The sequence below is a fragment of the Parambassis ranga genome, chromosome 20, assembly GCF_900634625.1.
Source record: "Parambassis ranga chromosome 20, fParRan2.1, whole genome shotgun sequence".
Taxonomy (NCBI): domain Eukaryota; kingdom Metazoa; phylum Chordata; class Actinopteri; family Ambassidae; genus Parambassis; species Parambassis ranga.
The window spans coordinates 9,373,281-9,398,072 of record NC_041040.1 but is presented as its reverse complement, the minus strand read 5'-3'; the positions used below and the strand labels follow the sequence as shown (position 1 = coordinate 9,398,072).

Below are 24,792 nucleotides of genomic sequence, written 5' to 3'. Positions count from 1 at the left end.
TCTTTTAGCTGCAGAAGGACCTCTTCTGAAAGATGGAGGTACAGTTTTCAACAGCAGAATATTAAAATTCATAATATTTCTGTTGAATAAATTATTGAAAATGTTCAGGTTGCTTTATCTCTTCCGATGTATCAAAAGCAAATACATCAGATATGTTTAAAAAAGAGTCTAAAATGGTCATGGGATATACTGTTTTTGTATTCTTTATCAGCTTGCTCCAGCTCTTTATTGAAGCTTCATGATGTTTACACTGTCTGACATTCAGAAAACAGTCTGTGTCATTTATGGCTGCACCGATCCTTCAAAGATTTCTTTAGGATTTACAACATCTGTTGGTTTAAAAGCTTTGGCAGCACAACAACAACAACAACAACAACAACAAGAACTTGAATCTCACTGGTGGGTAAGTGTGGTTGAATACTCTGCAAGTCAATCATCAGTCACCTGTTTAATGTACGGTCACGTGCTTCTACCTTCTACTGCATTATCCACCGCTGACCCACTTTTTCTTGCACAACCATTACTTTCCACAAATAGTAATGTTACATATATCATATTTCCAGAGAGAAGATGTGAGGTGTAAGGTGGAGCTGTACAGGATAGAAAACATAAAGAAAGACCAAACACAGGGAAAGAGGTGAGGAAAGGGGTAAATATTGGAGAGTCTGACTGACAAGAAGGGGTGAGCTCGAGCAGTGAGAAAGAGAGATCTGATCAAACATTCAAGGGGTGTGGGCTTGTAAAAAAAATCCCTGCCAATGAAGAATGCACTCAGCCTGGAATTTATTCATAGACGTATTTATAATGCATGCCCACAGAATGAATGACTTCCCATAGCATGCATTGCACGCGTGTGCACAGCCTGTGCTTTTCTGCGCAAAAAGTGTGTGTGGAGAGTGTTTATTCCACGTGTAATATGTCAGGGAGACAGGACAAGTGCTGATTGATGAAAGAACGTTTGTTTTAACGAGCCTCCGGAGTGGATTCACCTTGAGAGAGATTTGGCTTTGCACTTTACACTGCTCCTACTGCTGTCTGAAGTTATCTGAAGCATAAGCCATCAGTCTACAGCTTGTGTGTGTGTGTGTGTGCTTCTGATGTTTGTTTACCTGTGTGTGTTTTGTGTGTGTATTTTTGTTTGAGTTTTTTTTTTTGATGTGCCTGCAGTTTTTTGTTTTTTGTTTTGGTGCGCCTGTGTTTGAGTTGCAGAGCATGAACTGACTCACACAGAGTGTATATATGTGTGCTATAAATTCAATGTGAACCATTATCCCCCAGCAAGGATGACACATTTCAAGCTGTGCAGGTGGGATGAAGCGATTACACTCTCTGTCTCCTAAGTAGGTGGTCATAAGTGTTGTGAACACAGTGTTAAAACTATTTTTTTAAAACTACACCTCCATGTGCAGGATGAGTTATTTGTTTTTTTTAAATTGTTCAGGGTTGACAAACATTACAACTTAGATGGTTTCCATGCTCACTGATCTAGAGATAGGTGTATGATATGACATAAAGTGCCATCGCATTGAATAAAACATCATTCATAGAGAACAATACAAAAGACAGGTAATTCTGATTTGCAGAGACTCATTGCAGAAGATGAGGAATAACATAATAAACTTCATTCAGATGATAAAGATTTTGATAAAAATATGAAGCTAAAGAGTGAATTAATCGCCCATACTGGCATAATTTCTACAGCATTAGTGTAATTAAACTGCAAAAACCCTTGGGTCTCCTTAAAAACCACTGGGACTGCTTAAAAGCAATGTACAAAGAAAGCGCTGTTCCACCGTTCGCCTCTAGGTGTCACCATAAAAAATTTAAGCCTCTTCGAGCCTGCCGGGTTCCATCTTTGTGTGCGCTCGTTGACTGTTTATACATCAATGTCGGAAGCAGCCTAACTGTAAGTTTTTGTTGAATTATTACAAAGTCTAGCCATGGCAGGTTTATAGTGTGGAGTCGGCATGTTAGTAGTGAAATGCGAAGTTGATGCTCTTGTTGTTTTTTGTGGAAAATGTTCGGCTTCTGCTTAAAAACCGGCTTAATGTCCGGCTCGCAGCAGAGTTGGTTAGCACATAGCTGCTGCTGCCGCTTGGTTTAAAATGTTGTGAAAATGAAAGAACAAACTGCACGTAACGATGTCAAAGTCCACTTCCCACTAGAGGTTTGTGTTAATATGTAACGTGAAAACTTTAATAGGGTCCGTTACCATTAAAATTACTTCTGAATCTTTAGTGATGTAATTGTGCCGGTGAACGCGTCACGAGGTGCATTCAGCCATATAAACCACCATGCAACCATGAATATTAATAATATGTATTGAAGATAGTGTTGATACCAGCGCTGCCATGTAGGAGGGCTGGCACTGATAAGTACTGAGGGAGGTAACCTGTTGGTAAAGGGTAACGTATTATTGTAACCAGAGCTTTTTCACTCACACTTTGCTTTGTTGGTTGGACAGCAGGGTCGAGGGGTGTTTGAAAGGTGCAGTATGCTTCATGATTTTTCTTCTTTCTCTTACATGGGCTAAGAACAAAATGTGTGTAAACCTTTGGCACCATGTGGTATTTATTGCTCATCAAGTTCCTTGGACTTTGTGCAGTTCTTAAACTATGAATTACAATTGAATTCTAATTTATTTTGTTAATTTCTGCCCTCTGAAATAAATTTAAAAAAAATTATTAGCTTTTGCATCTGCTGTGCATATTCTAAATTATTACAGAGACATTTCCTGTTTCACTGAGACATTTCATAAATTATTAATGCACTTAAACAAGCAGGATAGTTTCTCATTAAGTTTTTAGTTATTATGGGTTTTTATCATTTGTAAATTTATTATCAATTATTGTTATTATTACAATAATTATTCAATTATTATTCCAGTTTAAATTAGTTTATATATTGAGTGTGTTTGTTTTGTGTTTAATTAAAATGTTTTTTTCTTAGTCTAACTTTGAATAGTTTCAATATATTTTAATTATGATACTGGAGATGTTTTGTTATGGCCAATTTAAAATAGGTTCAGAACTGGTATTGCTAGATGACAAACACAACTAACCAAGTCTTAACAATTTTGTTTACCGGTGAGTTGCTATCTGACCAAAGGATTTAAAACTTAAGACTTTTCTTGTACATGATGCTGCTTTAAGCTATTTTTTAAGAACATGATATAATTTCTGATCCATTTCTGTGCTAAACATTTTATATTTTTATTCACACTTGTTTCACAAGTTGGTTGTGAATGGCACATCTGTGCAGAGATGTTTAACAAAGGTTCTTTGATCATTTAAATTATTGTTAGTTACAACTTGAAATATTCCAAGTTTGACTTTTTATGATGCTGGCATGTGTGTGTGTGTTAGAGTTTTCACTTTTGCCTTAAGGGGGGTTAATAACCCAGAGGAAGGCAGGTGATGAAGTGGAATTTAGAGAAACACTGGAAAATTAAATGACTTCTTTGATAGGTTTAAAACCGAGGGACAGAAGGAGGGGGAAAATAAGATAAAAACAAGAAGAGGTAGCAACAGTGTCATCCCTCTTCACTTCCAAGTGAGTTGACTGATTGAAGTCGAGCTCCTGTGGATCCTGACCATGGATGAAGAGTTCACGCCTTTGGACTGCCTGCTGCCTTCAGGTACTGCCTTTCAGACACACATTCCCCAGGCACAAACACGCATGCACGCAATCAATCAAATACACAGGTCCACAGACTCACATGGTGATTCTATGCATAAGCTACACTGGTGTGTGTGTGTGTGTGTGTGTGTGATCTGTATGCGTTTGATCAAAATTCACAGTTGCATCGCTGTCACACTTGTCTTCCTCCCTCTGCTTCTCCCATTGTAACACACAGAAGCAGTCTGAGGGGAATTAGAATTCAGAAATGGATCACTGTAGTTTTCATGACAACAGCACATATGTATGTATTTTTCATCATAGTTGCATAATAGAAATTTTAAAAATAAAGGTGCAACAAAAAAACTATTAGAATGTCAGCCTATAGTACATTTGTTGCCTCTTCTCCAAAGGCAGCCTGACACAGTGCTGCAGCAAGTTTCATTTCTCCAGTGATAATTTGACATATTCTGTATCTGCTGATGCTCCTAAATAAAGAAAGTCTCCAGATGGTCAACACAGGCTGCCCTACAGACCTGAGGAGGAAGCTGGCCATAGCAGCCTTTAGCCACAGCTCTTGGCTCAAGGTTTATGTGAGCTCCCTGGTGGTGTGAGTGTGGGGGTAGAGAAGCTGACTTTGAGCCTACGGCCAGGTTTTACCGAGACCTGTAGTAAAGGTCAAGGGGATTGTTTGGTCTGTAGAACAGACAGCTAGCATATGCTGTTTATTCTCTCTTCTCTTACAGCCACAGTTATATTTCCATGTAGTTTTTTATCTTTTAGACTCATAATAACTCAATAATTATTGTAATTTCTGTTCTTTTTCCTCGTCTTCTTTTGAGAACACATAATGACATAGATTTAAGACATCTTATGAATGAATTTGAAGTCTGACTGTTAGAAAAATACACTTTTTGACCTGTGGTGTTTGGTGCATTAAGCATTCATAAAAGAGTCTTATTCGGTCTAACCACTTTCCTCCAACCTGACATGTTTTTGAATAGTTGAGGTTTTGCATTATCTCGAGCTGCATGTCTTCTTTATTTTTGACTTCGAGCGTTTTTTTTACAAAGACGTATCAAACAAGAGCATGACTCTAGGAATGCAAGGAGTGCCAAGAAGATTTTTAAAAAATCAAATTTAGTGTTTATATTAGACCTGTTCCACTTTTTTATCATTACCATAATTATGGTAAGCCATAGTCTGTTTGGGGGAAAAAAACACCCGGCCATTCAAAGCAGTTTTAAATGTATAATTTATTTATTTATTTATTTTTTTCACAGTTCTCAGACACAGTTAATGAACAGTAAATAACATAACGTGTCCTGTTGTTATCCAGTCATGCTGTTGGAATAATACAGGAGGCTGTGTCATGTGCTGTTATAATAGTATGTGTACAATAAGGGTGCATTGTCATCGTTTGACATGGAGGTTTTCAAATCACTGTATTCTTCTTTCTTGTCTGGAGATGCCACTGTAATTGGGCTGTGTGCTTGTGGGTATATGTTTGTATACACTTGACATTCTCACACATCTGTCTGAATTGTCTTACGTGGAGACTTAAACTGCTGTTGATTTTCTATTGTGTGTTCTATAGCTGGAAAAATCAGTAAAAGCGAAAGAGCAGCTTGGGTCTGTTTTGAAGCATGCATTGAAACAAACACCTTATCTAAGCATCATCAGGTTAAAGTTTTGAGTTTTTTTAACACTACAAATTTAGGATTTAGTCTGAGAATTTCACAGGGTGCACAGAAAATCCCCCAGACAGTGCCAGAACGGAGCAAATCTGAGACCTCGTCCTCCAGATGATACAATTTTGTTGATAGATTTGTCACTCGCTATCAGAGGTAAAAGATGTGTCATGCACTTATAAAACCTTTTCCCCAACTGTGCAATATACTGAAACTCTTTTCCTCCCTTTTTAAATTTAGAATATATTTTCGTCTTTGGTTTAATCTCTTGCAAGAAATACTTATCTAGACTCTCGGAGGAGAATATAAAAACAGCCCCTGGATGTCTGCATTTTAAAATCCCCAGTGTGCACAGAACGTCTTTAAAATTTCACTGTTTTAATTATAAATACCTATTCCTGGAATATCTGTTTGTTAAGGATTTGTTGTGTGTGTTTGTGTGTGTGTGTGTGTGGTATTTATGCTGTCTGGCACTTTAAAAGAATCCCAAGGTGACATTTCTTTGAACAGAGTGCACAAAAGGCCACGCACCTCCTTGCGCGTGTGTTTGTGTGACGAAGGGTTATCTGAAAAGTCACGGCTGGTTGAGTTCGTCTTTTGTTCTTTGTACACCTCCACCCAATTAAGAGACAAGACTGACAAATCTACTCCTCCTCCTCCATCTCTCCCACCTCTCTTGTGTGTCCTCCTTTCTTTTTCTTCCTCCTTCATGTCGCCTCCTTATCCTTTCTTTTTCTTCTTTTTTTTTTAAACCATACTCGGCTGGGGTTGTCTTTCGTATTTGGAAATGACCTTCCAGTGATGTGAACTTTTTAACAACATCAAGCTCACTGCTGCAACAAAGTCACAAACCCAAAGGTATAAGGTATAAACCCAAAGTGTTTGTTATTCTGTTTTTCTTCTTCTCTTTTCTTTGTTTCTGGACTGCTTGATATCAGAAAACATTTTTATGGAAACATGCAACCTTTATTCAATATCAGTTTTGTGTGTAAAGTACATTAATAAATAGTTGCTTCATCTTGGATGTGGCATTTTGGCTTTGCTTTGAAAGGCGACTTTAAAAATGGATGAGAAATCATTCATAAGGGCAGACATGAGAGGGAAAGATAAATGAGCAAGCAATGGAGAGTGTGAAGGAGAGGTTGCACCTCAGTGTTTGGTCCAATAAGGCTTTTTTATTTTTAACCAGTTTTTATGTTGTCAGTGAATGCAAGGTTTTCAATTTTTTTCCCTCTCCATTTCCTGCAGATAGATAAATGGCAATTCAAAGTATTAGTCAGGGGATCTGCATTAGTAGCAGGGTGAAAACAAAACTAAAAAGCAAGATTGATGGAGGAAGTAATGGGTTTTCAGAAATGCAGCAGAGTTTGACAAACGTAGATGTGTGCCGACAGGTTATGTGCCTTTCTAAGGGTCTTGAATAGTATGTGTATGTAACCAGGACAACGTATGTGATTCAGGTGAGAAAATATTAAACCATGTGTAAACCTAAGTGCACAGAGTTCCCTTACTCTTTAACAAAACATAAGGACATCGATTGTGACCCGGTCAAGGAGAGTGCTGTAGTCAGAAAGCAGTTTCAGAAATCAATGGCAGACTTGGACACACTGTTGGTGCTCAAGTGAGGTTGTGGTTTCCTCTGATGCTGCAAACCAACCACTTGCAGTTTAATTGTATTGAGTGGGAAACATTTTGAACTTTAAAAAAAAAAAAGGCTTGTTTGAAATGCATTCTGTTTTTAATCCTCCCTATTTTCTTGTCTCCATGTGGATTGCGGTAATGACCTCATTACTGTGGCTTTGTTTTGATTTTTCTCTTCACTGCCTTCAATAACCGCCTGCAGTCTGTATTTAAAAGGTGTCGTTTGAACATGTTAATGTATATGTTCACTGTCGTTTTTGCCAATAGGCTGTTAAGCTCCATTTATCGACAGCCTCTTTCTCTCTCTGATTATATGATTCACACGTTTCCTCTTGTTCGTCTGTTTTCTTTTGCAGGCACACAGAAAATCTGTCTGATCATTCTGAACCAGCCTCTGGATAAGGACTACCTTCACATCCTCTGGAGTAAAGGTAGATATCTCATTATAAAGCCCCTATAATCACTTAAATCCATGTACATCTTTGTGCCCCGAGCATGGGTTCCTCAGTTGTTGTCAGACTCCATTTTCCACTGTGCTCCTTCCTCACACACTTTCTTAAAATTTTCAGTGAAAATGATTCTCCCTTCTGCACCGGTGCTTTTTTTAAATTTATTTTTAATGACTCCTGTGGCTGCATGAGCAAAACAATTATTAAAATCAAGAGTAATTTAAAGTAATAAGCATTTCTATTAGAGATGCACAATGTATTTGTACCCTATAAATTATTGACTCCATTCTTAAAACCTCTGTTGTAGAGCAGTGCAGGGAGGATTCCACAGGCGTGTCATTACTGTAATTGACCTGCACCATTTTAACTTGTAGAGTTAAAGGGTTTAGGAGGCCGTTCATTAGTTTAATAGCATACGGTGTCATTTTAATGTTTTTATAGCAGATAAGCTATGCAGTTTAAACCTTAGTCAGGTAGTCACATTTGTTTCTTTTTACTTTGTTCTTCAGCATATTTAATTTGAAATAACATAATCATGCTTGCATTAAAGTCTTACTTAGGTTTACATTAATATGGAAGGAATTCTGTGGGAGAGTTTTTTTTTAAACTTTGAAAGTATGTAGAGTTTTGCCAGCTGTACACTCTGTTTTATTCTAATCTGATTTAAAAACTCTTAAGATCCATTTATCCTGAACAAAAATCCATTTTGAACATGTAGCTTTTGTCTGCAATGGGAAAATGGAGCTCAGCTCTAAGGTGCTCCAAGGTCTGCAGTAGTCAAAGCTGTTTATTGGCTCCAGCCCAGAGCCACAGAGATGTAAACATGACACCAGGGCAGCAACGATGACACATGATTCCCATGAGAATACCTTCACAACGGATTTATGGTTGGTAAATAATGTGAGTGTAAAGTGGTAGATAGTGTAGTAGAGTGAGATGAAATAACTCCACTTGACCAAAGAGCCAGAATGAGGACATTCCAGTCATAACAAATCCACCATCAGCCTCACCTAGAGTGTTACAGCAACCGCCGAAATCAGAGGCCTTTCACACATTCTTTCATCAATGGGAAGAAAATGGTCTGAATAGTCGAGGACAGAGGCAACTCTGCACCTGGTCAATTACATTTGTATCTGTAATTATTATTAGTGATGAATAGAACTCTGCTGCTTTCATATCAGCAACCTGCTGTCAGAGGTTTGCTGCCATTTCTGGGATGAAGAAAATTCCTTTGATTCAAACCGCTTTCTGTAGTTGGTGAACATAAAATTATTTATGAACACTTCTTCCTTCATAAAGGAAAAAACATAAAAATTCAGAAAACTCAAAAACAGGCATGAAAGGCTCATTGTTAAAAGATGAAAAATCATTTTTGTAGCACTGCAGACTCTCTGAGGTGTGGTGTATGAGATGCATTGATGCATATGGGTATGGTACTTGACTGTGATGTATTAAATATGCAAACCAGACAGTTTCATGTCAACCTACACTCTACAACTTTATTTTTCTTTAAACCCGATGTTATCAGAGCCCGAACACAGAATCAAACTGTGCTAAATTTGTCAAGCGTCCATTTGTTTTTATCAAGGACGGCATGAATAGAAGTGTCCTGGATCACTGGTTCATGAACCCGCAGACTAATTAATAAAGGAATTCACACACCTATGTAATCAGGGAAGAGGTTTTAGTAAACAAAACAACTTTGAAGGCAAACTTGTGATTAAAACCACTTTATATTAATGAACCCGGCTTTGATATTCTTATCAACTTAGACAAAAACCCGAGAGGCACCCGCGCTCTTTCCATCGCACAGCAGTCAAACAGATTTCTGCTCTCCTGATTTTTATACTTGAGGATCTCTGGAAAATATTTAATGACATTAACCAAAACAATCCTCCCATCTGAATGTACACCAAAGGATGCCTGCAGCATGAGTTAAAGAGTCTTAAGGTACTATGTTAAGGTAGTCAATAAGTGTGTGTGTTTATGTATAGATATATATATAATTTTGAATTGAACTGTTTCTACAAGCATGAGGAGAGATTAAACTTGGCTAGCGAGTCTATAAACCACAGACTTGGTCACTCTCTCCACTGTGCATGAGCTGTGCAGTGATGTTGTGATACTTTAATGATAAAAATAATAACAACATCATCAACAACATTAATAGTAGTACAGCTTTCAAGTAATAATAAGATGAATTAACCAACCGTAAATTAATAAAAATGCAAAGAAAACGAGAAAAAAGGGTAGCAAAACATAATCATAATAATAATAAAGTTTCACGAAATGAAAATAAATAATATGAAATGAACATTTCCACTTGTCGGATAATTAAAACAAATTAAAGAGAAAAGAAAAGGGGAGAAGGAAAAAAAGACAGAAGATAATAATAATAACCTTCCCTTTCTTTTTCCTTCCCCCTAAATACAGCAGTAGTTTTTTTCATGTCTAGACATTATTTGAGTTGTGGACTGCCTTGCCAGCATGATGCACTTTGAAGAAAAAGAAAAAGAAAAAAGATTTGGGCATCTGCTCCCTTACTTGGGTTAAAAAGTTCCAGAGCGAGTGTTTGGGTGGTTTCTGAAGTGCCACAAGCAATGCTGTGGTTTGGATGTCAGAAATTGGGAGGCTTTCTTGATCAGTTTTGCTCTTGGCAGCAGTGCACATGGGACCTGAAGAAGTTTTGACAGCTTGATGATTGTGTGTGAATGGCAGATCTCAGATCTCTCACAGTTTGATGGTAAACACGCTTGTAGCAAGTTTATCTTTCCTCACTTGATAAGCCATGTATTTTTAATGTTGTTTATGGGATGAGCAGATGTCAGTGTGCGCATGAGCGTGTCTTGAGTGTGTGTCACTCTCCAGATGGTTATTCACCTGGAGGCAACGTAGCCAGAACTCCACCCTTACAGACACAGAACACCCAGTCTTACACAGATATGCACGCAGACACGCAGCACTCAGGTCTTCTGATGTGCTGCCCCTAAGGCCCCTCTATCACCTGTGGGAGAGGTAGAGCAGCAGGGAGCGCAGGAGCAATGGAGGCTACAAGGTTGCAACACTGATCAAAGAGAAACTCATTTACTGGTGCTGCTGAGTGTGATGTTGTGAAGTGGGATCTGCTTATCTCAGTCACGCACCCTTTCACTCGTATCGCCCATCAGTCACCCACTCACTCATTCACTCAATCACTCAGCCATTTACGTACTTTGAGATCAGTTGCTCACTGCACAACACAAACAAGGGAGTTCAATAATGCAATCGGTGAAGGTGACTCTCTCCAAATAAAAAAAACTATCCTGTTTTGACTACAAGTACCTCATTTCATCATTTGTTGACAGAACAGCTTGCTTGAAGTTTGTGAACATCACCCTTCAACCTAGCTGGTTAGATGAGGTGGCTGCCATGTGTCTCATACTGCACTTCCTACACTGTATTTACATGTCAAACAAAGCTGAAAGGAGTAGTTGTTAGTGGAGATTGAAATCTTAAGACAACTCAAATCTAGCTAGTGTCTAAAAGCTCCAAAAATCGTGCTATGTAGAATAACACTGAGAAGGACAGAGCGGAGTAAAGACTGGCAGAGTGCAGCTGTAGTGAAAGAAAATGAGATGTTTGTGTAGGAAATCAATCAAATTCATGGAAAGGTGCAGAGAGCAGAGTGGATCCGGAGACCGGGTGACAGATGGAGGGAGAGAGGTGGACTGATAGATGAAGGGAGGGCATCACAGCATCATAATAAGGATAATAATCTTTTCACCGCTCTTCATGACCGTTTGCCCTCTCCTGTACTGTGCTAAAGCCCCAACCTGACAGGTATTAATCCTGCCTGCAAACCACATCAATACAGACCTGCTGTATAATACACCTCACAGCAAGCGTGTGTGTGTAGTTTCTACCTTTTCAGCATCAACACTTGATAAAAAGCACAAAAATTACAAGTTAAGTGTTTATTATCTCTATCTCTAGCTAAGTGAGTGACACAAGGATATAATTCTGAAGCCTGCTGGGAGGGATTATGATGTCCAGTTTATTTACAAGGTCATATCCTCTTGACTTCATCTGCCATCCCTCTCATCTCTCATCATATTGCCACCAGGATTCATAGACACTGATGATTTTCTGTTAAGATAGACTCAAATGCTGTGAGGAGAAAGACAAGAAGAGGGAACTGATTAGACAATTACATTTGTGGCCTGCTTAAAAACAGCCAGCCATTTATTTATGTTTACAGTTGAAGAATGACAGTAATTGCGTCTTCTCTGCCTCTGGATGGAGTGCAGATGGAGAGATGATCTCTGATGAAGACAAATGAGACATTGGGGGATCTAGAAAGGCAGATGCTCAAACATCATCAAAGTTTCGAATAAGCCTGACCTGTTGTGTGTAAATAGTACATCAGCGAAATACACTTAAAATGTTCATTATACACATGTGACACAGAGTAGTTTTATCTAGTTTAATTTCAATATATTTTATTTTATTTTTAAAATTTCCCAGAGGGAAATTGCTTAAGGCTGCTGCCAATGACCAGCAAGGAGCACCACACCAGTGAGTGCACTGGAGGCAGTACAGGTAAAGTGCCTTTCCCAAGGACACACAACAATGATTAGGGAGGAGTTGGGATTGAACCACCAACCTTCTGGTTATTGGACAACCCTGCTCTACCATTGAGCCGCTGCTGCCCTTGAACTGGACATATGATGTTATTTCCTAATCACTTAATGGCTGTAATCACATCCTAACACTTCTCACAGTTAACACAGTTGTAGTTACAAGGACACAATGATCTGCAGCATCACTGCTCATTTACCAGGAAGCTTCATAAATATGTACACCGTGAAAAGTGTGTGTGTGTTGTCCAATATGAACAAAACACAGAGCAAAAATGCTGCAAATGCTGTTTTTCTTCCTTTAAATAAGGTGGCCTTGCATAGTTTGCCCACAGAGCACGCTCCAGTGCCAACATTTACAATACTCCGCTTTGTCCACAGCATATGTAGCAGATTATGCATCCTAAACTGAGCAGATGGTGGTGCTGAACGGTGTCTTCATTAAACTGTTATAGCTAGTTGGTGGACTACATCACTGGAAAGTTAATACATCAGTCAATCAATCAATCACTCAGTTATTGTACTTTAATCATATCAATCATACAAACTGACTTACTAACAGGTGTTGAAATCAGTCTTCCAAACCTGAAATGTGTCTGGGTATTTTCTAAAATTATTTCTTGTGCTTTTATCAGAGGTTTTTTGCATTTAAGCCCTGAAATGTGGTTGCACTATAAAAAGCTTCAGTAATCACTGGTTTAAAGAAAAAATGTAACAACGAGAGGTTGTAACCTACAATAATTTTGGATCACTCGTGTGATACCGTAAATGTAATTCATCTAAAAGATGTTTATGATGTTTGTAGATTTACATCAATCACATCGATGTTCTCATAGTTACAGTAGCTGTGTGCGTTTTTTGTGCTTAAATGGTATGCAAACAGTGCTGAGCAAATGATTGACAGACAGAAGTAACTGTTCTAGAACCTTAAGTCTGAAAATTATTCTGTGTCTGTGTGTGTGTGTGTGCCGATAATGACTGATAGCTTTACAGCCTGTCACCAGGCTTAAAGAAAAGTTTCACTGTTTTTCAAGAAGTTGTCATTTGAAAAGTTTCCCAGCCTTTGCTCTCTGTCAGAGATAATGAGTCATTTACATTCCAATCATTTCTCGACGCAAAACATCGGCAGCAGGTGGAGAGGGTTATGAATAAAAGCACTACCTTCAGTGTAAGTGTCTTATTTACATCGTTGCTATTGCATCTGCATTCTTTGTAAGAGCTTAGGATGAGCACAGCTAGATTGTTGATCAGTAATAATTAAACACATTAAGGCGCTATTCATAGAGCTTGGTGATGCTTGTGTCTTAATTATTTCAAGTACGAGTTAAATTTGTGTTCTAGAGTTCAGACAGAGTTATATATGCAGTATAAAAACACTATGGGTTTGGGGAATGGACACAGCTGGAAAGCCTACAAGACAGAAAACGTGCATACAAGTGTTGCCCGTCTCTTTGGTGCAGACTTTATTTAGTTTTAAACAAGGTGCAAGTGAAAAAGTCGGGCTGATTCTTTGAAGTTTTCCCCCATGTGCGTCATAACAGCCCTGAACAGAAAAGGGCTCTTTAAAAAATAGGCTGCCTGTTCACTTTGAATAGAATAGAAGCCATGAAAGAGCATACATTTGCAAATAGTTTGCATCTAATTTACTGCAACTGCAATAACATTTTAAGAAGGACAAATAACTGCATCATTTGAAAGGATGTGTTCATTCTCGAACTTGAACTTTAAAGGGGTTATATTGTTTTTTAGAACCAGAAGTCTGTGTAGCACACCACTTCTTTTGTTTTCATTGGAAGAAAGGTGGCTTCTTTTGAACTAATTTGGAACGTATTTGTAAGATTTTTGCTATGATTGAAGTATATTTATTTAACAAGAAACCTTGGGACTGCTAATGTTTCTGTCCAAAGTGCTGAGTTTAAATTGCACATTTCATGTCTTTTCTTTTCTCTGTAAATTTGTTTAAAAACTCTTGAGACACTTTGGAAGTAAACTTGGCCAGGATAATGAAAAAGCTTGTGATAGATTTATCAGGAGCGACAGTGGAAAGATGTCACTTGTGTGATGTGGCTTTTTTAGATGATATATATCTTAATTTATAAGGCTCCAATTGAGAATCTGTCTAGTACAACATGAACTTCTAAAAGGGAAGTTTAATGGTATGGTTGACTGGTCAATTCTGCTAATAAATTCAGTACATTTAATTCCACTTTAAATCAGTAGTAAAGTGTAATAAGTGGGCCAATGTGCAGTGATTGAGGCATTTTCTGACACAAAAACCCTGTGCAAACAATGTTCTTTTGACCTAACAAAGTACCTTTTTTGACTGTATCTGGCACCACAGAATGATAGACTTTTGCCAGCTTTAACTGCACTCTGTTGGAAAAGAATAGCCCACAGAAATCATAGGTATCTCACAAGTGTGGTGTGTATTGTAAAACTAATGTTTTTTCATTGTGGACCAAGGTCGCTATTACAGATTTTATTGTGAGTCTGGGTTTCCTCACATTTCCTACTGACACCACGTATTGTTAGAAGTGGCTCATATCTAATAGCACCTTGGGTAGGTTCAAACGAATTTTGAAGCTTCATTTAAAATCAACCACTTCAGTTACAAAGGCTAAAGTATCCCTGTCTGTCTCTCTGTAGCTCTTTTGAGGGCATGCGCTGATGGAGCTGCCAATCGCCTTTACAGTGTCACTGCTGGAGATTATGACAGGTGAGTCTGCTTTTGTGTCCACATTTGCATTAGTTGTTTGGTGTTATTACTCAAATGTTTGTGCTATTTGTTTTTGATAAAGGTTATATTAAGGAAGTGTACACTTTTTTTTTTTTTTTACTCAAAAAGGTTTTTTTGTGTGTGCACAAAATGGCCTTGAAGTGGTCTGGTTGTGTGTGTGCATGTATGTGTGCTCACCCCAGGTGAGTAAATGCACCGTCGTTATGCATGAGTGCTGAGCGTGTGTGTAGTGTGGGTGTGCATTCAGCAGCATTTTTTTTGTGCTTGTGTGCCTAATGGACGACTGCTGTCAGGACGGAGATGGATCTGGGGATCTCTGGGTCCCTGAAGTGTTGAGGCTTTCACATTAACGCCCAGAGTGTGAGCATGAGAGTGTATTTTGTCAGGTCTGAATGGGATGGTATGAGTGTCCATGTCTGGCTGTGCATGTGCTTGCAGTTGTAACAATGATTTTTCGGTGTACACATCTGAGGTGAAGACATTTCGGCTAAGTGATGTCACTTGGGGACATTCATGTTTAACTTGAACACTAGGGCAGGGCTCTCATATGCATCTTATATGCATATGCAAAGGGACACTGCAGGAAAGTGTTTTTAAACACTGTCTCTTGGCTCACTAGATCCTAAGAACCCTCAGTTGTGTTGTTGCACAAGACTTGTGAGACCACATAAGAATTCTTTTTGCTAGGCTTAAGAGTTGTCTTGCTAGAAACTACATGCACAATGGAAGTGTTCCAGGTGTGTGGATGGCCTGTGGTTCGGGGGTTCATCCAGTCACACAGCATTTCCTTTTTGTGCCTGCTGTTTTCATGCTTCCTAAATGGCTCTCTGTAAGAACTGTTCTGGTATGCCAGGTTAGGCACGCAGCTCAATTCACTTCAAATCGGTTGCCTCTTGACAATATCCTAAAATCTTTGGTCCTGGCTAGCTAGTTGGGTTTGCTAGGTTGTGATAGCTGGAGGCATCAAACATCGCTCTATGCAAAGTGACACTGAAGAACAGTGACGTGTTTTCCTCCTGTTTTTTTGTGTGGTTCTGCTGAGGCCTGGGGGTGTGCTGGGCTTGCAACAAACTGGCAGAAACCCTGTCTGTCAAACGCATAATTGGAGTGTGAGTTTTAGCCTTGATGGCAGAGGCATCGCTCATAGTTCCGCATTTGTGTGACACGGCAGATTCATCTTCTGAGTCTCCAGCCTGAGCTCTGTCAGCAGCTTCTGCGGTGGAGCCGACAGCCAGGCCTTCCTTTTAGCATGGCTGCTTCCAACACTAACAGAATCTGAATCCTGAAAAGTCACACATTACACATGGGTGGTTGAGAGAGTACGGGGTGAAAGGGGGGAGGGGTATTTTTATGGGTGGCAATGTGTAAATCAATCATCCACAAGTTAAGATGTAGTTAACCCAACATTACCATAACTAATGGACTACAGAGAGGAAGAGGAGAGGAGGAACATAGAGAGATGCAAGTGATCAATCAAAGCTGAGTTTTATGAGATCTTAACAGAACCAGAGCACTGACAAGAGCTGCAACATTCTCCAGTGTAATGCATAGAAGAAGGCATAAGGATATGCACAAAGCAGAGAAAAACATGACTAAAGGAAGACAGAGTTTTTTTAATATATGTTTTTAAACCAAGATAAAGATGCAGTGGATGCTTTTAAGAGTTGTGTGTGTTTATAAATTGTAGGGATTTCACTTTTACCCCAAGTAATATACAAACATGCTTCCAAATATTTAGTACTAAAGTAATAAAAAAAATCAGATGCACACAGAGCAGGGGCTGCTGCAAGTTTCCACGTCTAAACCTGTAGCTTACAGATCAACAGACTCATGAAAAGATCACTCCTTCCCAAATTCTTGCGATACTAGAAATTGCTGCCTCATTGGAAAAGGCATGCTTTTAAATTCTAGTTTCAAAAAGGGGAGCCAGCCAAAGTGCTCTGTGGTCTATGTGCTGTCATCACTTTGACCATGTTTTCTGCATTTGTGCTGGTGAAGATGTAAGTTATGTCAGATTTGCTAGAAAAAAAGAATTTCAGGGATTTCATCTGTCTGCAAAGAAGCTGTGTTGGAGGGCAGACCAAAACTGAAAATCGCAGTGTTACAATTTTCTTACAGTTTCCTTTGAAATGTAAATGGATTGGAAAAAAGTGACAGCCTAAATAGATGAAGTGAGAGTTTGCTTGCAAATTTTCCCACATTTTTGACCGTGACTGTATTTCCACTGAAGAAAAAAAATGTTGAGGATAATAAAAGTTTCCGGTCAACCTCCACAGTCTCCGCTGAACTGCCACAGGAACAGAGTGGGCGCACACAAAACATGGTACCACGTAATTTTCTGTCAAAACGGCCTTAATGGTAGACATTAGGGAGGTAGAGAGGAGGGGGCGCTTCAGGCAAAAGGCTTTCTGCCTCTCATGATGAGTCAAGTGACAGTGATTGGACATTAGTCTATGTGATGTTTAAAGACAAAAAGTACATTAAGTTTTCATCTATTTAAGGTGGGATTTCCAAACGTCCAAGGTCAGCACAGGTAATTGCAAGGTGCTGGATATGTCATATAAAGTGCAGGGTGTAAGAACCCTGATTGCAGTGTTAGGTGCATGAGCATTTGTTCATTCTTGTTATCAACTGAAAGAATGGAGGGCAGCTTGGGCAGTTTGTTCATTTCCCTGATGGCCCGAGGAAAGAAACTGTTGCACAGTCTGGATGTCCTGGCACGAATACTCTAAAGTCTCCCAGGACAGGAGCACAAAGAGATCGTGAGATGGATTATTCCTCTGAATATTTAATCCACTTACTGTTACAAGGGTAAGACACTTTGTGGATTCATGGTTATATAAATTTCACATGATGAGGCTGGTAATTTGACATAAACAACTTGTCACTAACCATTAGAGAGGTGAGCATCACCAAGCAATAATCTAAGTATGTCACTAATGCAGGTCTGTGACTTCTAATGCAATATCAACCTCCATAGGCTTTTCAGTTGGAAACTCACTGTCTAATAATTATTTATGTCAACAATTCTGCAATAAATTAAGAAAAAAAAACCTAAAATAATTATATACCCTGTTTTATATTCATTATTACAGGGATGTAATTTAATTATCTCAGCACCACAGAGCAACATAAACCCTTTCACCTCATGAAAGGAATTATTTTTATATACCAAATGTGTACTGAAATTGCTTACACAGGGGGCTTAGGCTGTTTTATCAGAGCTGACACCCCCTTGGCTCTCCTGTAAATCCAACCTAGTATCATGCCTGTTTCAAATGAAAATTGCATTTTGTCTAATTTGTGCATCTAATCAAATCCTCCGAGAGGATAAGAAGTCAAGAGATGGATGAACAGGGAGGGGAGCACGGCTGAATGTGGGAGGAGGTAATTGTACACGAGCAGAGTTTATAAAAATTTGCAGCTGAGTGTAGCGCTTAGAGGAATGTGCAGGCATATGCTTCTGTTATTGTGTCAGTGTTTGACTAAGAATGTGTATTTATGTGTATGTGGAAGAGATTTTCACAGCACAGTTGTATCAGCAAATGATTGTGCGTGCATTTTGGTTGGGAGAAGATAATGCTGTCAGGCTCAGCAAATTAAGCTGTCAGAGGCAAAACTGCTTATTTTAAGACTTAGTGGCAAAGAAACATATCTCTGACAGTCTCTATTTATTCATCATTTCCTCTCATATTATTTGATTTCAGCCTTTTTTTGCAAGCTAACATGTCAAGAAAATAAATAAAGCCATTGTAGTAATTTCAAATTGTTAACTGCTTGGTCTTAGATGTTGTCTGTGTGACTGCTATAATCTCATAATATACTAATATTATATATGAAGACCTAGCCTCACTTTTCACTTGCAGCTCTGCTTCACTTCAAATGCAGCTTGTCTATTACACACTAAATGAAAATTTCCCCAGTCTTTATTGCTCTGCGTTGGAAATTGACATGCTGAGGTGAGCTGATGAGCATGGGGAGCTGGGCCTTGCCTTTCAACAGGAGAGCTTAGCACTTCTGTTTTTACATGTGCTAGTTTTTGTCAAGATTATTGTATTAGAATTTTAGCAATTAAGGATAATTAAAATTACAATTATCTCCCTTCTTCTTCTTCTTCTTCTTCTTCTTTCAGGCTTTGTAGTGCACCAAGTAGCCCTAAGAGTAATTTAGAGCGTTAATAAGTTTAGTGTTAGAGAGGTGTGTGGAATTTTGTCTGTGAGTAGTTATTAGTCCTACAGGACCAATCCAGGCTGAGTTGCACCACACACAAGAATTCCTTTCTTTGTCATACAGCTGACAATGTATTAGTTAACAGCTGTTTTTTCATTATATTGATGTGGATTTGCATGTTAAAGTCACATGTGCACCGGCGTGCTGGAGAGCTCCCACTCGTCCTTTTTTTTTTTAGGTTAAATCTTGGCTGCAGTGGATAATAGGAACTCTGTTGGTAGTAATTGGTTGTTTTGTTCATGGCTTCCTTTGCAGTGCTGCTTTATTATGAAACCAGGCACTTACACTGGAGGTACACATGCACATGGAAATACAAATGTGGATTAAAAGTAGTATTAACCTTGGTGTTATCCAGTCCAATATCGCTATGATGCTATTTAAAACCTGCTTATGAGTCTTAAAACCCAGGTCGTTTGTGAATATCAAGCAGAAATAAAGCCCATGCTGAAAAGGCAAAAACTGCAGTTGCCCTCGCAGCCTCTGGGCTGGCTCCAAAAGCGAGTACCCAATAGACTCTTGTTATAATGTCTAACTTTACAGCAGACATAAGCATGTTTACAGCCTGTTACGAAAAGGGTTTATAGATAAGTACCCTTTTTGTGGCAACTGGACAAATTTGAATTATATTAATACTTGTAAATGTGTGTGTGACCACTTTCAGTGACAGGCAGGTGCAGACTCATAGCTTGGTCTTCCTGCTTCAGTGACTGTCTGCCCACCGTAGCACCACTCCACTTCTTTGCCTGTATTTGGATTCACCAGGAGTTTAGCCAACAGGGTGACAGTCAGAGCCTCCCTAAGGGATTAAAACAGCTCATTTGTGATGTAACAGATGCTTTGTCCACATTCATAGATACATACAGGAGAAAGCAACTTGCAACCATCTCAAAACAGCTGCAGGGAGGACCTGAACTCCTGACAAGAAAATTTTCCTTTTGTTTTTAACCTTGTGTAACACAGACATTTACTGTCAGACACACAGCTAAAGCAATGTTTGAACTTTGAGTCCAAGAACATATGTCATGTGGTTGCTTGTCAAAATGAACTCGTCATACGTCTACATTTGTGAGCCTGTCTTTGTGTATACAGTTCATGAGTCAGAGAGCTTTGCTTTAGGTTATTTATAGATGTGGGTGGCAGTGATGTCATCCAAAATAAATCCTCCACCTCTTCATTGTCTCTTGTCCTCTGATTGGGAGAGTGGAGGGATGAGAGGATTAATCAGAGACATATCTTCTTAAATGATGAAAAGACTGGGAAGATGGAGAGGAGTGTTTATTATGTTGTGATTCACAAGATGCTGAAAGATCTGAGAAAATGAGGCAACATACAACATTTGGTTGTTCACGTAGAAGGAATATGGGAATACACAGAGACGGAAATAGAACTAAAGGAACATATAAGAACATACCAGGAAAAAAGGAGAGATTTTTAATGAAGTGGTTAAATGGAAGTAAGGTGCTTTGATTACATGGCAAAGTAAGTAGCAGAAATGCAAGACTGAAAAGGGCATAAAGGAGAAGGCATTATGGGAAGGAGAGGTGTAAGAAAAAAAACAGGCAGAGAGAGAGAGAGAGAGAGAGAGAGAGAGAGAGGGACACACAGACAGCCTGATAGACACACACAAACACAGGCAAAGGTCACACAGCCATCCCCGCCACTCGGCGCTCCGACAAACTGGTGGTAAAATGCTCTATTTCCCATCCAAATTAAAGTGTCAGTTAATATTAATGTGGAAGTGAAGACTGTCACACACACAGCAGACAGACACACAAACACACACACAAACAGCATTAACTCTCATGCACACAGACACAAATACAGAATTTAGAATCTTGCCTGGTCAATTACCAACCACCGACAGTGTCATGCACACAGGTCACAAAGAAGTGTGTGTAAGTGTGTGTGTGTAGAGCTGTGATCAGCCTCAGTGTCACGTCCTGTTCCATCTGTCACATGAAGGTTATTTCTGAATGGAAGTGCAGTGTTGGTGTCTTGTGTGTATATTTTGGTGCTTATAAAGGTGTGTGAACAAGGAAAGTTTTTTTTCCAGGTTAGGTGCATATTTGTGTGTGTGGCTGTCAACATGTTGCATACAACTGCCGTTCTGTTTGTCTTGCTGTATCTTGTCGGTATAAATGGGAATGTAGGAGGAGGATGGGAGGGAGAAAATAATCCGTATATATCTCTTTCTTCAACCGACTGGAACGTCGCTCTCGCCTCTTGCTGGGGAGCACACACACAAACATAACGCACACAAACACGCTAGCCAACCAACCATGAAATCGTAATGTCAAACCTGTTAATGCCTGTAGATAGCTGCAACTGCATCCCTGCATGGTCTCCCCTCTTACTCATAAGCATGCACACATAAATGGAATAAACAGAGAGCTATCTGTTTTACTCAGTGGTGGCATGATATCTGCAACAGAACTTGTTAATTCCTAATGTAAAGGCAGGAAAGAACAGTTGCATTTGAATGAATAAAATTCATTCACAAAATTCACAAAAAAATATGTTTGGAATGTGGAACCTGAATGCCCATATATTCCCAATCCAAAACCTCCTTTCTGATTTCTTGCAGTTAGATGGAAAGTCATGATGATGAACATATATCTGTATTTTTTTAATCAATCGGCCAGGTGTGCAATATTTAACTGGATGCATTTATTTAAATACTATGCTGCCAACATTAATATAAGTGTTGGCAAACCTTTGATAGGATTTGTTAGGCTTTTTTTTATTTATCAGCAAACTTAAACTTTTGTTTCTCTGTGCTGCCCTGTTTGCTTGGGTGTACTTCCCCATCAATCTATCTGCCATCAGCTTTGTGTGTGTGTGTGGGAGAGAGTCAGGGCTAGACTCAGTGCCACAGAGAATCACCCTGTCAGTTTCCATGTCTCTTCGTCTTCCCCCGGCGGCGTCACTCCTTTCCCTTGCTGCACAGATCAAAGCGCTGACACATGCTCCGATGTCCTCTCTCTCTCTCTCTCTCCCCCCCTCTCCCTCTCTCTCTCCTTCCCTCCTCTATCTCTGCCTCTGTCTTTCTTGCAATCTTAACCTTCTCTCTCTCTGTCACTCACTCCCCTTCTCTGTCCTTACATCCAGCTTTCTCCCCGACTATATCAGTGGGGATTTTGATTCCATTACCGCTGAGGTCAAAGCCTTCTATGCAGACAAGGTAAGTAAAACTCACACACACACACACTCAGAAACACAGGTGTACACATAAACATAATGACTTTCAGTACACACTATAAAACTGCAGAAAAGAAGTCTGTATGTTCTGGCTGCTTGAACCTATGTACACCACGTCAAGCCTATAATATACAACCTAGCTTCTTAACAATCTTGGTGCATAGAAAAAGACTTTTTGGTGTCATAATTTAAAGTTTTCAAGAGCACCACTAACAGTGGAGGCATTTTCTTTTTCTGTGGATTTTTTTTTCATGACATGTGACCCTCTGACTGTGCACCATCATCTCAACATGTGATCTATCTGCTCAGCTTGAGTTTGACATCATGCTTTCTGAGTGGTGTTTTAGGGTCACAGAGCTGAAATTACACTCCCTAAGTGGATAACTGACTATCCAAAGTTGACTGGGGTTGAACAGCTCTTATGCTTTAGACTCTCCAGGAGATCCACCTGCACTGTCAAGAGCATGCAGACTGAATCATCAAAGTGGCTTTAAAGGCACAGTCACATAACTGTAGCCTCAGCTGTCAGTGATTTCAAGATGCAGTAAGACCTGTTCCCTGTTTAGCAGGTAGTCCTGTAGACGACAAACACACTGCTCCCTAATGGCTGCATGCCTCAGGAGGCAAAGTGAGGTACTATAAACAGCAAAAAGTCTGCACAGTGGAGCTTGTGTTGGAAGAAGGGGTTCAGATAGACCATTTTGCAACATTAAGCCTGGTAGAATGCTTTTCTGCCAGAAAACCATTCTGCCAGGTGCAAATAGCATTGTTGGCTACAGACACCTGGTTGCTTGTCACCGACATGTTATATACTTGGGTGTAAATAGCCACGATGGCTGTCCCACCATGAGTGCAAATTGCTTTGCTGGCTCCAGACAGCTGGGTGCTAATAGCATAACCCTTTAACATAGCAGTCCAACACTGTCCAAGGCAGTACGTCCTTAAAGTCCTACGGTGACATGCAGCATCATTATCTTTACTCCCTTTGTCCCTGGCTGTGCATTAAATTTGTTAATGTAGGCATTTTAGCCTAAACTATCCAAGGTCATGACAATAAAATGCAAATGATCCTATGAACTGGATGTTGCGTTGTTTATAGCAAGCAAAATGTCAAACTGTGAGCTTGGTTCAATAAATAATTAATACAGAGAAAGACGTACACACACACACAAACCTTAGAGACAAACAAATGCACTGCCCGCCTGTGTGATCTTTGTGCTGTGTCACTCTGTGTGTTACTTTGATCAGACCCCAATGACACACTGTTTACAGCTTAAAATGCAGATCCAGATGCATCATGCATATGATGCACACACACAACACACCATGAGATGTCTTCAGCTGTGTCACTCTTTCTCCCTCCTACCACATTTTCCCTTCCTCTTTAGCTGTCTCTAAGATCAGACCCTTTTCATATGTATCACACAGGTAGCCCTAAAAAAATGAGCAATACCTTTTTCTGTGAGAAAGAACAGACTGTTATGGTAATGCCTTTGAAGCAGAACAATGGGAAAGTTTGAGGCGTTCCTTCAGAGATTTGTTGCAAACGGTGAATAATTCTGCATAAATGGAAGGGAGAGAACAGAAAAGCATCCGCATGGGAGGGAGAGAGACAAGAGGGGGGAGGGAGGGAGGGATGATAGAAGAGAAGGGGGGTGGGGGGGGGGTGGATGGGATCAAACAGAGCACAGCGAACAAGTTTGTGTGAACTGACTGCGCTGTGTGTGTCAGTGAAATATGGAAGTTGGTGTGTTTTAGGAGAAAAGTGACACCGTGGAGAAAGAGATGGAGGGAAAGGAAGTCAGAGTGTGGCTGTTTACCTGGATGCTGTAGTTTAGGGCCACTGACTGGAACCTCTACATTATTCAGCAACACAACCCACAGACAGCCAGACAACACTAAAACACTGATTTATGCCTCTCTCCGTTTCCCTATCCCTTTAGTTTTTCTGTACGCTGTTATCCCTCTATCCCTTATCTCTGCCTGGGTATTTGTTCCACTATCTGTGCAGATGTACGTCTATCTGATTGTATTTTGTTGCCTTGTCTGTATGTTCCCATTTTTTATTATGTGCATAGGGGTGCAGGCTGATAGAAACGGCTGACCAGGATCTGACAGACTTCACCAAGTGTCTTGCAATCATGTTGGAGGAAATTCAGCGGCGGCAGTTGAAGGTAATGTGCACACCACTCATACTGATGATTTTTATTCTCACATGATTTTGAAATACGCTTGACATTTAGATTTCGTATTTATTTTAAAAGAACAGAGCAACATTTTGTGAAATACTTTCCTGCCAAGATGAAATCTGTTATATATGAAGTTAGGAATTGGTCAGCTTAGCTTTAACAGTGGATGCAGTTGAAGACGTCAAGCCTGTCTCTATCTAAAGGTAACTTAAACCTGCACCAATAAAGCTGACTTCAGACTACACAAGATTTGCTGCTTAACCCCACAGTAACTTTCTGTCTGATCATACAATGCACTATACTGACTGAGCTATGGGGGACATTATTCTTTAAAGCCATGTCTTGATATTTGGTGTGACTTGAACTTGGTCTCAAGTGGGTGAACTATAGATTAACTCCATGCACACAGCAATCCTGGATATC

General features: G+C 39.6%; 1 protein-coding gene across 3 annotated transcripts in view; it reads left to right on the top strand.

Annotated features, from left to right (window-relative positions):
• The first annotated feature begins 1,851 nt into the window (after window positions 1–1,851).
• Window positions 1,852–24,792, top strand: part of tpk1 (thiamin pyrophosphokinase 1) — a 51,465-nt gene continuing 28,524 nt past the window's right edge. The window contains exons 1-6 of one of the 3 annotated variants that reach the window (XM_028433445.1): window positions 1,852–1,906; window positions 3,468–3,637; window positions 7,307–7,381; window positions 14,662–14,731; window positions 22,091–22,163; window positions 24,259–24,354. In XM_028433445.1, the coding sequence (XP_028289246.1) occupies window positions 3,595–3,637; window positions 7,307–7,381; window positions 14,662–14,731; window positions 22,091–22,163; window positions 24,259–24,354 (357 nt within the window). In that variant the 5' untranslated portion in view covers window positions 1,852–1,906; window positions 3,468–3,594. Of the gene's footprint in view, window positions 1,907–2,058; window positions 2,168–2,202; window positions 2,488–3,467; window positions 3,638–7,306; window positions 7,382–14,661; window positions 14,732–22,090; window positions 22,164–24,258; window positions 24,355–24,792 lie in introns of those variants that run through there. The other 2 variants (XM_028433447.1, XM_028433446.1) reach the window with 2 other exon arrangements.